Below are 16268 nucleotides of genomic sequence, written 5' to 3'. Positions count from 1 at the left end.
TCCAAATCCAAATCTAACTTCAACCATATGAAATACATACATGTTTTTACATTACAACAACAAATACGGGATTCAATTAAACAATTAAATGCCAACCTAATCATCTAAATGCCATGAAAAAATATTTTTTGCAATATTTCAAATAAATGATTATAGACCCAGCAATTTTATTACAAAATATTTGAGAGGCTTTCAGAATTAATGTCAATTGCGTTAATATTGCATCGAAATTAATAAAAAATCGTGAAAAATAATCAAAATAGTGCATCGCAATTCGTTTTTTACCGAGCTATCCAAAAATGCCAAAATATACAGAGTGTTTGATTTTAAAAAATTAAGCGTATTGGTATTAAGCAAATATTTCAACTTTGAATATTATCTAAGAAAAAATGTTTTAAAAGTTAACACGCAACGTAACCAAAAACCTTTCAGAAATAACCGGAAAATATGTATTTGCTAATAACGGTGCATTAGAGACCAATATATAATATAACATTAAAGATAATTTTACTGGAAAAAACATTTTTTTTTATAGATTTCAAAGATTTCTAACTAAGGTATAGGCCCCTCTTAAACCGACCACTCTGTACATAATTCCAAACCCGCTAGAGTCTATCTGCTTTCGATAAAATAAAGGAACTTTGCAATGAAATCAATGAAAAACAATGAAGGTGGCTCAGGCATTCGTTGGATCAGTCTCCGTGCATATTTAATGAGGTTTTATTACTTTACAGGTTTCTAAAACAAAGTTTAACATGAAACAGGATTCGAGACTCATATTGGTTCTACGTTCTAGGTGGCATAGCGGCGGCGGTGGTCACAGTGATCGGCCGACCTTTACCGACAATCTCCGAAGCGACGACAACAACGGCCTTCACCAACGTCTCGTCAAACAACTCCAGTCCCGAGAAAACTTCTTTCGCCAACGGCCTGGAAGCCGATCTACCTACGACCACGGACTGCAGCGTCACCTACCAACCGCAGTACCATCCAGTAAAGCGAAAAGCTCGAGACGGTGTCGACTCGAAACGCGAGCGCAAGGCGGCAAAAACATTAGCCATAATCACCGGCGCTTTTGTGCTTTGCTGGTTGCCGTTTTTCATAATGGCGGTGCTGTTGCCGATCAATGCGAATCTATTCGACAGATATCTGGTGTCGACGTTCCTATGGTTGGGCTACTTCAATTCGACACTCAATCCCATCATATATACGATATTTAGTCCGGAGTTTCGACACGCGTTCAAGAAAATCCTGTGCGGTAGGAACTACGCCAGACGGAACCGTCACTTTGGGGTGAGGAACTTTCAATGATGGCGGCAGAGTGGTCGCTTACCTTCGGACAGCGAACCTCCGGTCGCCGCGAGGTTGGCAGCGATCGTTGCCGCACCGGCAGTCGGAACCAGTTCCAAAAACGTTACTTTCAAGTGTGACTGATCCGAAGATAAGAGGCCACGCAACGTGGTATCACCTATCGTGGACTTTGAAAGCAGCAGCAGCAACGAGAGGGTGGTGCTCGAAATGAAATCGATAGCGTAGACCGAATATTTTTTTGCGTAATGTTAGGACAATGTACATTGGAAAATCTGATGCTCTGCATTTCTTGGAATTGTAAAAATGTAGCTAAAACTATAGTGTAAACGACCAGACGTGTGAAAATAACTGACAATTTCATTTGGGAATCGAAATATGCTGTCCAATTTTCCGCACCCTTCTCTATGGAATTAATTAATTAACGAATTTAATTAATTTTCGATTCGGTGCGTTTAAATTTTTCTACTTGATCCCAATCGCCGAACGTTTGACTGTTTTTGATTGACATTGAAAATTTTGCGAGATATCTCACCTATCGGGTGAAGGACAACATTGATTACTTACACACAGGAACGATAGACGTGATATAAACATAATTTTTTTAATGTAGAAGTCTCACTAATTTGTAGAAATAATGGCAATTATTTATGTGTGAAAAGCAGCTTTTTTCCAGGAAATTTATCTAACTGAAAGTATAACACATTCTTTTGTCTTTTCAATTTTTTGTTAATAGTTTCGTAACCCATAACAATTACTTAATATTTTATGCTCTATTTGAAAAATGAAGGCAAGTCTCAAATTATCGTCAATGAAGAGTTGCAGAGTAGAGGGTTTTACTTATTTTATTTATTTCTGGGATATTGGCTGTCAACGGTTGGAATAAAACGTTTTATGGGTACCACCGCTAGAAAAGAAACCCTTTTGTTAATATTTACTTCCAGCCACACCTTGGCGTACTCTTGGGCAGCAAAGCAGGGAGTGTATAATAATTAATTCTTTTCTTCTTAGTAAGTTGTCACAATTGCTCATCGGTTATTTTTTCCAAAATCTAACTAACCAACATCTGTCCCAAACGTTTTAAAACTTTTTTATTGCAATCGCTATGCAATAAACTACAAATGGTCCCAAAAGCGCTCGATGCAGTTTTATTTTAAGATTAATAATAAATAACGTACTTGAAAAATAGCGTTTACATTATTTAGAATAATGATAATTTTTTTTAAATCTTGTTCAAAATGAGGGGCCCCTATTCCGAATACTTTCTATTTATGCTAAATTTCTGCGCTTAGTTTCTGAGATATTGACTGTCAACATTTGCAATGAAACGTGAGAGAAGAAACTACTTATTGAGCAAAATGACATATTCCGTTTTGTTGATATTTACTTCCAGTGGCCATATTCCTCAATAAATTATAGTCGTTAAGTTCTAGTCAATAACTCATAGGCCAGGGCTATTATTTGTAAATACCGAATCCTTTTTATATAGTCAGTTCATTTTTTATTTTACTGGTGTCATTCTTATAGAGTTCTCTATTTCGAATACTTTCTGTTTATGTTAAGTTTCTACGCTTAGTTTCTGAGATATTGACTGTCAACATTTGCAATGAAACGTGAGAGAAGAAACTACTTATTGAGCAAAATGATATAAAGTACAGATATATTCCGTTTTGTTGATATTTACTTCCAGTTGCCATATTCTTCAATAAATTACACTCGTTAAGTTCTAGTCAATAACTCATAGGCCAGGGCTATTATTTGTTAATACCGAATCCTTTTCATATAGCCAGTTCATTTTTTATTTTACTGGTCTCATTCTTATAGAGTTCTCAAACTGCTCTTGTTAGTGTAATGCTGTTGTTTGTTTTTTCCAATGGTTCTCAGGGTTTTAATTTAGGTAGATTTCTTGAGACCGAAATAAGGAAGGTGCAATTCTTAATTGATTGCAAGGTTCTTCTATATTATCTTATTAACAGTAATAGTGATAGACTTACCCACTCCGAAATCAGGCTGTTCTTTTCAATTCTCTTTTTTATCAGCTTTTGGAAGACTGTAGAGATAGATGCATGAACGGAAATTCCTCGATAGTTTTCTAACTAGAAAACGTTTTTTCCCACATTTTTCTTAAAACAACTGATCTGATGAAGTTCATTTTCTCATATGCAGGGTAACTGGTAATTCAGCACATTGATTTAGATGTGTGAAAGGGGAGTGAGGAGTAAGAGTAAGGAGTAAATTTAAACCTGATATGCATCATACAGAACCTAATAGGTTTTGAGATATTTTATTTTCATTTATTTCTTGACCATGTAAACCTTAATGTCAAGCTTTGATTGAAAGGGCAGGTGCAATACATTTGACTCCTCTGGATTATTATGTGTCGAGTGAAATGAAACAACTGGTCTATACAACCCCAGTAAATAACCGAGAAGAACTTCCACAAAGAATAACCGACGCTGCCCAACAGATATGGAATACCCTAACACCTAGAATAACGAAGAAGGTAAAGAAGAGGCCACCAAGCATGTATCCGCAATAGGTCTCATTTTCAACAAGACTTGTAAAAATTAAGTATTAATGCAAAAAAAAATAAAAACTAAAATCTATTTTTCAACTAAGTTACTTATGTTTAATCTAAAAATAGAAATCGTATCAAGCACTTTTGGTACAGTTTGTACTTTATCCTATAGATATTCGAATATGAAAGTTTTACAAAATTCTGGACGAATGTTGGTTAGTTCTATTTTATTAAAAACAAAAATATTAACACAATTTATTTAAAATTTTCCAACGTTTTCGACATTTTGTTAAAAAAGTGATCCATTAAAATTAAAAAAAAAGTTGAGTAGGTTTTTTTGAAAACCACGCATCAAGGTTTACGTTTTTGAAAAAAAAAAGAAAAATTAAAATATCTTAAAACCTACTAAGTATTGCATAATGCATATTGGGATTAAATTTACTCCACTATCACACCTTCAAAGGAATGTATCGAATTTTCAATAGCCCGGTATACCATGCACGAGTTTTTTTAAAACAGTTTTTTTCGTTTTTATATGCAAATATTGTAGTTGATTTTAAATTTTTATAGTGCGAATTGCAAAAAATCTTCAACTGAATTATTGCGGCAAACTGTTTACAAGGACCCTCTCTCGCCGACCCAATTGCCCACTCATGAAGATGATCCCTTCTAATTTCGGTCCATTCAATAGAGCGTATTTAATTATCTTTACGGGGTTGGACAACATATCAGGCCACTTTTATCATCATGCATCTGAATACATGGACCGTAGTTCTATTTGACCTTTGATTTCTATTTAAAGGCGTAGAATACTGGAGAAAGCATACATAAAATACATATATTTACTAGAAATATATATTGGGACGTATTCGGCATGTAGTCCAGACCATATATTATTGTAAGCCCCATATCATTTGCAAATATACCTTTGAGAAATTTACATATAACTATTAAATTCATTTTTTAAAATATATAATCTCACTTTACACAATAGAGCGTGGTCCTAGTAAGATCGTTAACTACCTAACTTTTTTTTCAATACAAAGTACAAACTTTCTCATTTTATATGAAACAATTTATACTATTGCGACACATTCTTTTTTTTTCTGTCATAACTAGAATTTAAAATTTTATATATATCAAACAAAAGATTTTTTGTTTGGTATATATGTTGCTATTTGCTAAAAAAGCAGATTGTTAAGTGATAGACATGCCATGCCTCGTGTTTTGTAAATTTCCTTAATGTTTTTGAACAACACTTTATAAATATACTAAGTAGAGCATTAAAGACAGTTTCAACGATATACAATCATAGGAGTGTAGACTAACTAACTAACTATAAGCATAAAACGCTAGTATTATGCTTTTGATTTTTGGCAATAAAGCAAAGTAGATTATAATTTTCCTATCTGAATAATATGTCAATCTTAATGTTAATGTTTAATGCTCGACTGAAATATATGTAATAAATAAATAGAAATAAAATTATAAATTAAAAAAAATCGAGTAAGTTTACAAAACGCAAAAAGTGGCAATGTTGCTCATTTAAAATTTTTCGCTTTCATTTATGTCAAAGAATGACGAAAAATGCGTCCCAACACTTCCCGAATGTACCGGAGTGTTTGAAAATAATTTTGAATCTGTATTCATAACCATATTCTTAAGAGGTTTAAACTTATATAAAAAAAAAATTGTACTGAACATTGCTCCTATATGCAAACATTTTCCATACAAATTTTGGTGGCACGAATGGCAGGATTGCCGAAACAACAACCTTTCCATTATGGGCGTAACGGATTTTAGCAATTGCTTATACTTTATGTTCAGACTGCAAAAAATTAAATTTCGATAGAAATCTATCTAGTTGGAAAGATCCATTGCACAACTGAAAATTGGACATCATATTAAATCAAATTGAACTGGACTGATCTTAAACATAATCCGCAGTAAATTAGCCAGTTTTCATTAAGAACATCATAATTATAAGGGAATGGGTAAATGTAAAGAACTGAATATTTTTTTTAGATATAACACTGTTTCTTTTCATTGAAATTTAGTAGCAATTTTGTCTGGTTCAAAGTGTTTGTATATTATCTATTTCCCTATGTGTAAAATTACTATACATTTATGTGTACTCTTGTCTATCATGTACAGGGTTATTCACATTATATGGGACGGATTACTGCTACCAAAATAAGGAGTTTTTTTTTAAATCTTGTTTGAGATATGTAGGTGAACTGTCTATTGTGGTTATTTTCAAAATTTTAATAGTGGGAAAAATATCAATGGAACGCCAAATAATTTAACTTACACAGATATATACTTTGTAATTACTCATCGGTAATAGGGTTTCCCATAGCTAACTATTTTCGTTTTCACAGAATACGTGAAATTATATTCCTTTGCGCCATTTGCTGTTTTCGCCACGTAGATTCTATTATATTATAAGTAAAAGTTTTGTTGCATCTACTTGCCTATGGCATTTATATTGAAGTTTGGATTGTTATTGTTGTGGTCCTGTTAAGTCCAAAAGAGGATTTATCCAAAGCAAAGGGTATTGATATCATTTCTTTCATCAAAATACAGCGATTCCTTCAGTCTCTAAGTTGTTCTTGTAACCTGGAAACTAAATTACCCTCTAATATTGTAATTCTGAATCATTAACCAATGTCAACCCTTAGCACTCGAGAAAATAATCAAAGTTGCAATAAAATGTGTAGTCACTCCCAGTTAACAGACAACTTTGATAAATTCAATAAATTTTCTGATATTATCTCCAATAAAATTTTTATTTATGAAACACGAAATAGCGCAAGAAACCATAATTCTGCTAGTCCTGAGAAACCGCGAAGTCGGCTATCAGTAGTATAGTTGCGCTGTTTCTGAGATAGTTGGCGAGATAATTTGAATTTTCGTGAATGATCGGGTGTATTCGGTTTAACGCGGGAAAATGCACAGCTTTAATCTACACAGTAATTATACTATTCGATGAGTAACTAGTACATTGTTCGATAACTTAGAAACAATATTCCTTTTAAATTAATCACTCAAAGATCTTATAACATTAGAATAATTTTTTCCATTCTCTGGAATATGAAATATGGTTTCTGGTCATTAAATAATCTTAATTTTATTGCAAATTACTTTTATTTTGACCATAAAATATAAAAATTTTATAATATGTAAAAATTATATTTAAAAAATACATCTTCGTGTAATGTAATGTAAAAAATAAAATTCTGTATTTTGTCCTCCAGTTTCCGTACCGTGTACTTTGAATACCGCTACTTGTATGCTCGGGACTAATATATGAAACATATACATATAAAGGTTTTGATATTTTCGTTATTGTAGAAATAATAGTGTAAATACTTAACACCATACGAAAGCGTGTAACAGAGATTTGTAAATTGGTATGAAACTCAACGACATCTCCGCCCCAAGGGCTTTCGATTAAACTTCTTTCCTAAACGGGTATACTAACAAGGTATTGTAAAATATTGTAAGTAGGTACAGTTCCTCTTCCTCCTCCCAAAAACAAGTTTAGCGCGTTTCAAATTAACACCCCATATAATGCAAGCGCGTTTCTGAAGCGACATATGAGAGCGTAGTTTTTTTATTCTGTATTTTTGTGGCGATTTATAAATAGTGTATAAACATTATTTTTATACATATTTTGTGATCGTAACGCAGTTTCATTTTGATTTTCAATCATAAAACACAACCGCATTTAATCAAAAACAATAGAATCGTTGAAACGAGTTTAAAGTTTATTAAAAGCACAAAATACAATTATGAAATTCATTTTGCGAAGCCTGGGGGCTTAGATTATTATTAAACACATATTCAATTTTTCTTTCAACTGGCTGTGCGGAATAAAAATTATCAAACGATCGCGGACAATGCGTGATTGTATTTACAAATTAATAACAAGAATTTTTTGCTATATGAAATTTTTCATTGTGTAGCGTATTAAATAGTAGTACGAGTGGAACGGAAAAGTTTAAAAATTGGTTTGCGGTAGTAGGAAATTATGATTTTAAAAATATTTGGACAATAATAACTTCGTTTACGTATTTTATTATATTTTTAGATTCTACTGAAAATTCTAAGCTAACTTGAGCTATTTTGTAGATGTCTCTAATATGCCGAGAATCAAATATATTCAACCACAATATCTAAAATCTGAATCTGAAATGTTTTATAACTGTGTTTAATACATAAACTTATCAAGAAAAAAATATTTATATCCAAAATACGTTAACATATATATAGAACGATGCAGAGTTTTCCATAAAATCTGAACATATAATAATACATATTATACTAAAAGTTAAAAAAATTAAGTTCTTATCTGGATTGAGTAAATGTTGCAAAACTTCTATGTCGCAACTATCAAAAAGGAAAAAGATCAAAGCCACATGTGAACACGATACAATTTTTAAATATCCCTCTTTTTCAATTGTCCATATACTTCTAATGGACCATCGCGTTTGAGGAAAAGTTTGTCTCATTGAGCGATTGTGCTGTATTCAGACATACATATTTTTATTTTAATTTGGAATTTGGAAGACACTTTCTGTTCTTTGTCGAAGAAAGTTATAAATGGTGGCGTTTCGAGGATTTTGGCAAATAATTGCACATTTTTTATGTCTGTTACCCACATTTAAGTCTATTGAAAAAGTAACTGACCGTTCAAGTAATTTTTGATCTTGGCTAGTTTTGAAAAATATAATTGTTTTTCAAATGTCACATTCTCTGAATATTTACATAAAAAAGGAAACAGTGTTCGCTCTCAGATAAAATAAAACTTTATATACACCGCTTTCTAAATATCTTGTGCCTACCCTTCTCAAGTATCTCCCAGTGTGGTATATTACATTTTTTTCTTTCGAATTTGACTACTCGACAGCGGAGAGACAAATTAGATCACCGAAAACGTATAACTAAGGGAGCACCTACTTTAATTCTTTTTTATTTCTCTTTAAGAAAACATTTTTAATGCCGCCTAGCCAATTTTCTGTAAAGGTGCTAATAATAATATTAACAGGGTTGACAATGAAAAGTAGGATGTGTAAACCTTAGAGAATACACATTTCACCCCATTTTCACAAGAAGTTCTAAAAAGAAGTCAACTGTCCACTCGGAGAACGTTGATTTGGATTACAATTAATTATTGCTTACCTCAAAACAATTACAAGTTTGATGAATTTTTTTATCCTAAAATTTTTAATCTCGAATAATAAAAATATATTTGCGTAGGGTACAAAAATTACTAAACAATTTTTAAATTCCCTTAAAAAAAGCGAGCATAACTAGGCTTCTTATGTAGCTGAAAATGAGAGTGTATATCACATTTCTGGCTTTGAACTTTACTTACTTATTTTTTTACGATACTCACTTGGGTTTACATTAAGTACAAGAAGTTCTTTCCTTAATTTATAAAGAAAATTAAAAGTCCTATGAATTAAAAATGCCATTACCGTTATCACTCACTCACGCGTAACATTCCAGGGATTCGTTTCCCTGTGCTTATCACAAAATATAATAATACTTTTAACACCAACACCCGTGGACCTACCGGTTAAATGGTAGTTAGTGGATTTTTATTAATACACATTTGATTCTATTACTATAGGCAACGCAAGCAAATAGCAAAGGATATAAACAAGTGCTATTCAGATTCATGAATTTGTTGAAGAATAAAAGCTTTTTTCGAGAAGTTATTTTACTTTAAAAAGGATTTAATTGGTGTGAAGGGAAGCACGGTTGTTTTTTTTTTCTCTTCAGTTCAGCTTCACTTTCATAGTGAAAAGGTGGTATATACGTTTAAATTTAGATTTCATTCGGAACGAGTTAAACAGACTCTGGAATCGGTGCAGAGGTTTTTCATTTGGAAGGAATCGTACACTTAAATTTTATTGGTTATTGTTTTGAATACGAATATAATTTAGGCAAGATAAGAAAGATAGTTTTGGTTGGTTAGAATGTTTGAATCTAAAATATATTTACTTCAGAAATTTAAAAACATTAAGTTGTTTCCGGTATTTTCTATTATTCATACGATACTCTGATTCTGCTTAATTCTTCGGTACCTTCGAGGTAGCCGGCGGTATTAAAAATTGCTACAAAACTCCAAAAATAGTTTATTGAATACTTTGAAACATTCATGCAACTGTGACTTGTTAAATTGCAATTTAATTCATATTTATCTTATTATAAGCAACCGGACTATGAAAAAAAATAATACCTTACTACTAATATATCGGGAATAATAAATTAGCTCTCATATCGTCACATAACGACCAATCTAAATATATTTAAGAAGTGTATTATAAGTGTGAAACACAAACGGCCAATGTATGTGTATTCTCATAAACGGGACATTATTTTGTTTAATTTTGGATGTAATAATATTAAATCCCAGTAATTCACCTTAGACAATAATCGAGGCTCCTAATGCCTGATGCAGGTAAACATTCTATTCGATAATAGATATCGCGGACGTCGGCTTTCTAAATGGCCGCTAAAGGAATTTTTTATAATTAAAATAAACATTGTAGAAAAAATTTTTTTGAATGCAAGAAGAAATAGTGAACTAGTCCAACTTACAGCAACAGTGACCTTAACAATTTTTATAAAAGTACCTGTATCAAATATTTAGCCTTGATTAGATACAATGCCTATTATTTTCTGTGATACAAAATCTAGCGAAGTAAATGTGAAACTCACTCGTAAATTGTAACAAAATGTGTATAAATAGAGAGGAAAATGCAATAACAGTTATGTAATATAAAAGTTTATTTGTGATGTTATTGATAGGGATACTTAATTGATAAAATGTGATGTACAATCATATGCAGGGAAAACAATAGGCCAACATTGCTTTAATTTCTCTGAAATTCGATGAAATTGATACGAAACGAATCAAAATAATTATCAATACCTGGAATTCGGTAAAGTATATATTGGCCTAACGTGTTTTACAAAACCCTAGATTTACAGTCTTTTCCTCATTTAAACGTTAAGATGAATTTCTCGTCTGAGATTGATATATGCGCTTCCCATTGATAATCTACTTATAGTTGTGGTAGATATTGCCGTTATTAACATATCTATGAGCCCTAGATATGATAATAGCATCCAATGATAATAGCTTTTTTTAAATTGATTTTGTTTCAAGTTCATGTGAATTGTGTGTAAATACTATAATTAAATAAACTCTTGGTGTTTCGAAAATGCTCGTTTCTTTGCCTTGCCTTCTCCTGTTGTTTGTCTCTAAAATAAAGATTTCTTTTTTTTACGCATTTGATAGTTGGCTATGAAGTAATTCGACTCACATTTCACCAATCATTCTATTGGCTTCTTCAGCCGATTTATTTAATTTTTTTTATTTTGATTTAACCGACACAGGAAGAATAAAAAAAATACTACATTGTATAATAAACACGCACTGGGGATAACGGATTAAATAAACCTTTACATGCAGAAACCATTTTCCACATAGCTTTAATAGTTCTGGAGATATGAACCTAAATATTTGCTTATCCGTGTCAAATGTCTGCCAATTTAGTTTATTATACTTTTTTCCTTTCGAATTGGACTACTGCGGCGACCCACATTATATTAATTAGAAACACTAAAAATAAGTTATTATAAATAGACATTAACCATCAAATTCATTCGTTCATACATAATAAATTAGTGAACTTATTGTTATCGGTTAAACTGGACAAGGTTAGGGATTGTACTTGTCATGAAACAATATTTAAAAGATGTTGGAAGAATTACAGTACCGATTACCTTCAGAACACACTGATGAACTCTATTTTCAATAATGATACCGCGGATGTCAATATATTGGCAAATAAATTTACAAATAATGTTAGTTCTGTCCTCGATGTAATGTGCTCTATGAAAAAAATTACAATTAATCAGGGATACGCAGATAAAAAATAGATTACAGTTGGCATTAAAGAACTAATGAAAAACAAAGACAAACTTTATCGTAAAGCGGTCTACGACAAAACAGTGGACAGTTGGAATGAATTTAAAAGTTAGAAACAAATTGTAATACAAATAAAAATCGAAAAGGATAATTATTATTATTATTATTAAAGTTCTATGGAAAAACTTAAAAGTTCTGCTGCTGAAATATTGTTTGGAGTGGAGACAGTTTCAGACGAAATGGAAATCCCCAAAAAATTTAATGAATACTTTGTAAATAGTATTGCAGAGATTGTATCCAGTATCCCAGAATTCGATGAAAATATAGCAGCCATTGCTATCTATACAGAGTTTTCTAAATTTGAAACTGTGTCACTCTCCATGTAAAAAAATATGTTTTTCTACTCCCGTCTGTAAATACCTAATTACCCACCGATCTAGCGTGCGTGAAGCGTTATTTTACCACGTCAGTTTCGTTTCACATGAATCCGAGACACTACGGACATTTCCGGGATTTTACCGCACGGATTTGAAAGCAATCGGAGGTTTTCGGAGATATTTCCCACGCTTTGAATTTTCACGTGTGTCAATTCTGACAGTCACGTCAGTGAATGTATTCGTGTTGTTTTGCGAAAATGTACCCAAAAACTAACGGTCGTAGAAAAAGTATAATATACTAATATAGTATGAAAAATGTAGGTAGTGGGAAGCGTGGAATCAATTTCTACCGGGGTATTTTCGCACGACTGGAAGACATCAACTGTGAGAATTTAGACCGATAAACACTGTTCCGGTTTATGAAAAAATATTGGCAATGGTCCTCAAACAGAAACAGCTTGCATTCTGCGATAACAACAACATTTTAGTATCCCATCAGTCTGGATTCCGTCATCATTCTTGTGATTCTGTGATAGTTAATATATGTGACAATTTCCTCAAAGCTGTTGATAGTAATAATCTTATTTTGGCTGTGTTCCTGGATTTTGGAGAGCTTTGGAAACTATTGATAGGTTTACGTTGTTAAGAAAAATCGGAAAGCTAGGCATACGCGGTTCAGTTTTAAATTAAGATCTTATTTGTATAACAGAACCAAAAATGTTAGTTTTAAAAATAGTCTGTCGGATACTGTTGATTCAATGTATGGAGTGCCATAAGGAACTGTACTGGGGCCCCTATTATTCCTATTGTAGATTAATGACGTAGTTATATATAGTTGGTAGTGACATAGATAAGATGAAACGTAGTATTAACAGTGCTTCGATCCGAATATACGAATGGTTATGTAAGCACAAACTTACTATTAACACGTCAAAGTCTAAATTTTGTATTTTTGAGAAAAAACAAAAATTGAGGATTGTTAATATAGAAAACATAAAAATTGAAATAAATAATGACATGCTAGTACGCGAAAATAAAATTGCAGCATCTCATCTCAAATTCACACTCTCCTGTATAACTTACCGAACTATAAGATAAATGAGTTTCAAGTAGTTTCATCAAGATCGATCTTAAAGTGTAACAGATACACTCCTGTAAACCTAATGTCAAAATTGCCCTAACCAAATGACAGATTCTATTCTGGATAGTGGTAGTGATAGTGATAGTAGTGAACTGCCAAATACCTTAAAAAATTGTGATATTAATAACTTTAACATTATGTTGAGGGATATGTAATGTATAGATTTTAAGTATAAATCACTGTTTCATCTTAATTTATGGTTAGAGTTATGTTGTTTGTTCATGCATCTTGTAAAACTTTGTAAGCAATTGTTTTTTGTATGTAGCATCCCAAGCTGATAAAGAAATATCATTACTTTTATTATTATTATTACTAGTCTCCAAGAAAACAATTGTAATTTTATATTAAAACTAAATGCTTTTGAGTTTTCACTTCTGCTTCGGTGCAAATATTCTTTCTTTTATGTTATGTAGGTTTAGCGCAAATTGTTTCTTTAGCAAAAATTTGTTATATTGCTATTTTGTTATTGGAATTGTTACCTACACATTTACCTAAACATGACAGTCTATATCTTTTGTTACTTCATTTATTCGATATGGCAATTCGCATTATTCCCTTGGATTTAATTTACATATTAGAAGTGTCTTCCCATATTAAAATAAATATCTAACCAATTACCAATTAAAAATACATCATTTAGCACGTTTATCACTATTAACATAAAAAACTGAAGTTTGTTTGTTGAACAGTCGATCCATTTATATTGTTAGGTGTATCTATATATGATCGAACTTATCATGATATTATTAATTAGCAATTTCTAAATGAACATGAGTAATTCGGGTTAACAAATAAAATGTTGAAGAAGATAAACCATTTTATCGGATTGGGGCTCAAACCCATGAGCATTATCAAATTTGTAATTTGTAAAGCGATGTAAAAAACTACCAGTTAGAAAATTATAATTCGAAAATGGCGTCTAAACCTCACCACATGCTTCGAACACTCAAGCGCTCATTTTCAGCCAACGGTGGTTTTTATATTTTAAATGTTTGGTGGCGATTTAATTAATTTTTTTCTACTTCCGTCTGTAAAATACCTAATTACACACCGATCTTGCATGCGGGAAGCGTTTTCGGAAATATTTCCCACGCTTTGAATTTTGACGATTGTCAATTCTGACGCTCATGTCAGTGAATGTATTCGTGTTGTCAAATAAACTCGTGAGTTCAAATCGGTTTACCACACTTGTTACATAATATACTATTTCAACTTTCCTCTGCAAAATACCAAATTATGCTTCACTTTCCAAGTGAGTTTTTTGTTCTACGGATCCGAGCCACTTCGGACATTTTCGGAATATTACCAGGTTCGGGAGCGATCGGATATTTTCGGAAATTTTACGACACGGCTGGAATTTTGTCAATTCTGATGGTCAATGTTGAATGTATTAGTGTTGCGTTGCAAAAATCTACCCAAAAACTAAAGGTCGTAGAAAAATTATAGTTTGCAACACGTTTGGTAAATTTTTAATTCACTCGTTTATTAAATACTCGCTCAGCTAGTGCCAAATAAACTCGTGACTCAAATGCAACACTTGTTGAATAATAAAAGGATTTTATAATTATACATTTGACTGATGTAGAGAAAAACTAAATGGTTTCATTTCTTTTCAGTCTACAACTTCAGTTTGAGAGATGGAGCGCTTCTAAATTTCATTCTCATGCGGAACGTGTGCAACAGATTTTTCATTCGCATTTGCATTTCATTTTGCAGAATATGGACGTATATTGAAAGCTGGATTCTAAAATATATTTGACTGCAAAGTATTTTTAGATTATGCATTTCTGTTTATTTATAATCAAAGTTATTATTTAATTTCCACAAACAGACTTCTACAGGCTACTGTAATAATTGTTACAAAAGTTCTGGATCCCTCCTGCATCGGTTTTTGCTGAGTCGAACTTGCTGACGTTTCGCCCATCATCCTGTTGGCTTCTTCAGAGCTTGATTGAAACTGAAACTCAGTTTTGTAAAAAGTAAAGTTATTATTTATTTCCTTTTTTATGTTGATTCGAGCACTTGTATTAATACTTTATTTTGTTTAATTATTTTGTTATGGAGATAGCTGAATATTTCTTCAGATTCTGACTGAAGAGATTTATGAACAACCGACGCTAAAAGAATAAAAAAAAATACTACATTGTATAATATACTAACCAAAACTACACTCAGTGCGGATAACATTAAATAAACCTTTATATGCAGAAACAGCTTTCTACGTACCCCTAATAGTTCTGGAGATATGAATCTAAATATTTGCTTACCCGTGTCAAGTGTCCCCCAATTTAGTATATTACACTTTTTTTCTTTTGAATTTGACTACTGCTGCAACCCACAGTCATATTAATTAGAAACAATAAGAATAAGTTTTTAGAAATAGTCATTAAATATCAAATTCATTCAATGATCAAGAAATAATTTAAAAATACTGCCTACGTATTCTAAAGCTTATTTGTACATACTTAATTACTTTTTACTAATCTATAAGAAAACAATTATAATTTTATATTAAAACTAAGTGCTTGTGAAATGGTAATTAAATTATAAGAAGTTGCACGAGTTTTCGCTTTTGCTTTGAAAGATCTAATACTTTGAATCATTGGACTAATCATGCTACTGCGGCTTGCAAAAGCGGAAGGTGCAAACACACACCATAAAAAACGAGGATCCTTACAAAGGACAACTGACTCTCTAGGAAAGAAAACATTCTTGCGCCTCACGGGCTAGTGTAAAACAGCAACATATACAAAACAGAAGAAACGGACAATGTTAGCTTGGAACTTTCTCTTATAATAACACAACAAAGAATGAGAAAAAAACTCAATAAATGACCCGAAAGGCAGCACAGACTAAAGCACATTAGAACACATGTAGGCTGTATTTTGGAAAAGGAGGAATAAGTTTACTGCAATCTCAGTTCATTCAAGGAGTATAGTATACTGTATAGTATACGACTTTCCTATTGGAGGAGAG

At 31.9% G+C, this 16268-nt stretch overlaps 1 protein-coding gene across 1 annotated transcript in view; it reads left to right on the top strand.

Moving 5' to 3' along the window:
• Positions 1-1869, top strand: part of LOC132702795 (5-hydroxytryptamine receptor-like) — a 45599-nt gene extending 43730 nt beyond the window's left edge. The window contains exon 4 of the mRNA XM_060671579.1: positions 797-1869. Within this exon, the coding sequence (XP_060527562.1) occupies positions 797-1311 (515 nt within the window). The 3' untranslated portion in view covers positions 1312-1869. The remainder of the gene's footprint in view (positions 1-796) is intronic.
• Positions 1870-16268: the final 14399 nt, after the last annotated feature.

The sequence above is a fragment of the Cylas formicarius genome, unplaced genomic scaffold (assembly GCF_029955315.1).
Source record: "Cylas formicarius isolate icCylForm1 unplaced genomic scaffold, icCylForm1.1 PGA_scaffold_6__28_contigs__length_40554024, whole genome shotgun sequence".
NCBI classification, from domain to species: Eukaryota; Metazoa; Arthropoda; class Insecta; order Coleoptera; family Brentidae; genus Cylas; species Cylas formicarius.
The sequence above is the reverse complement of the archived record's forward strand: the minus strand, read 5'-3'. Positions and strand labels throughout refer to the sequence as shown.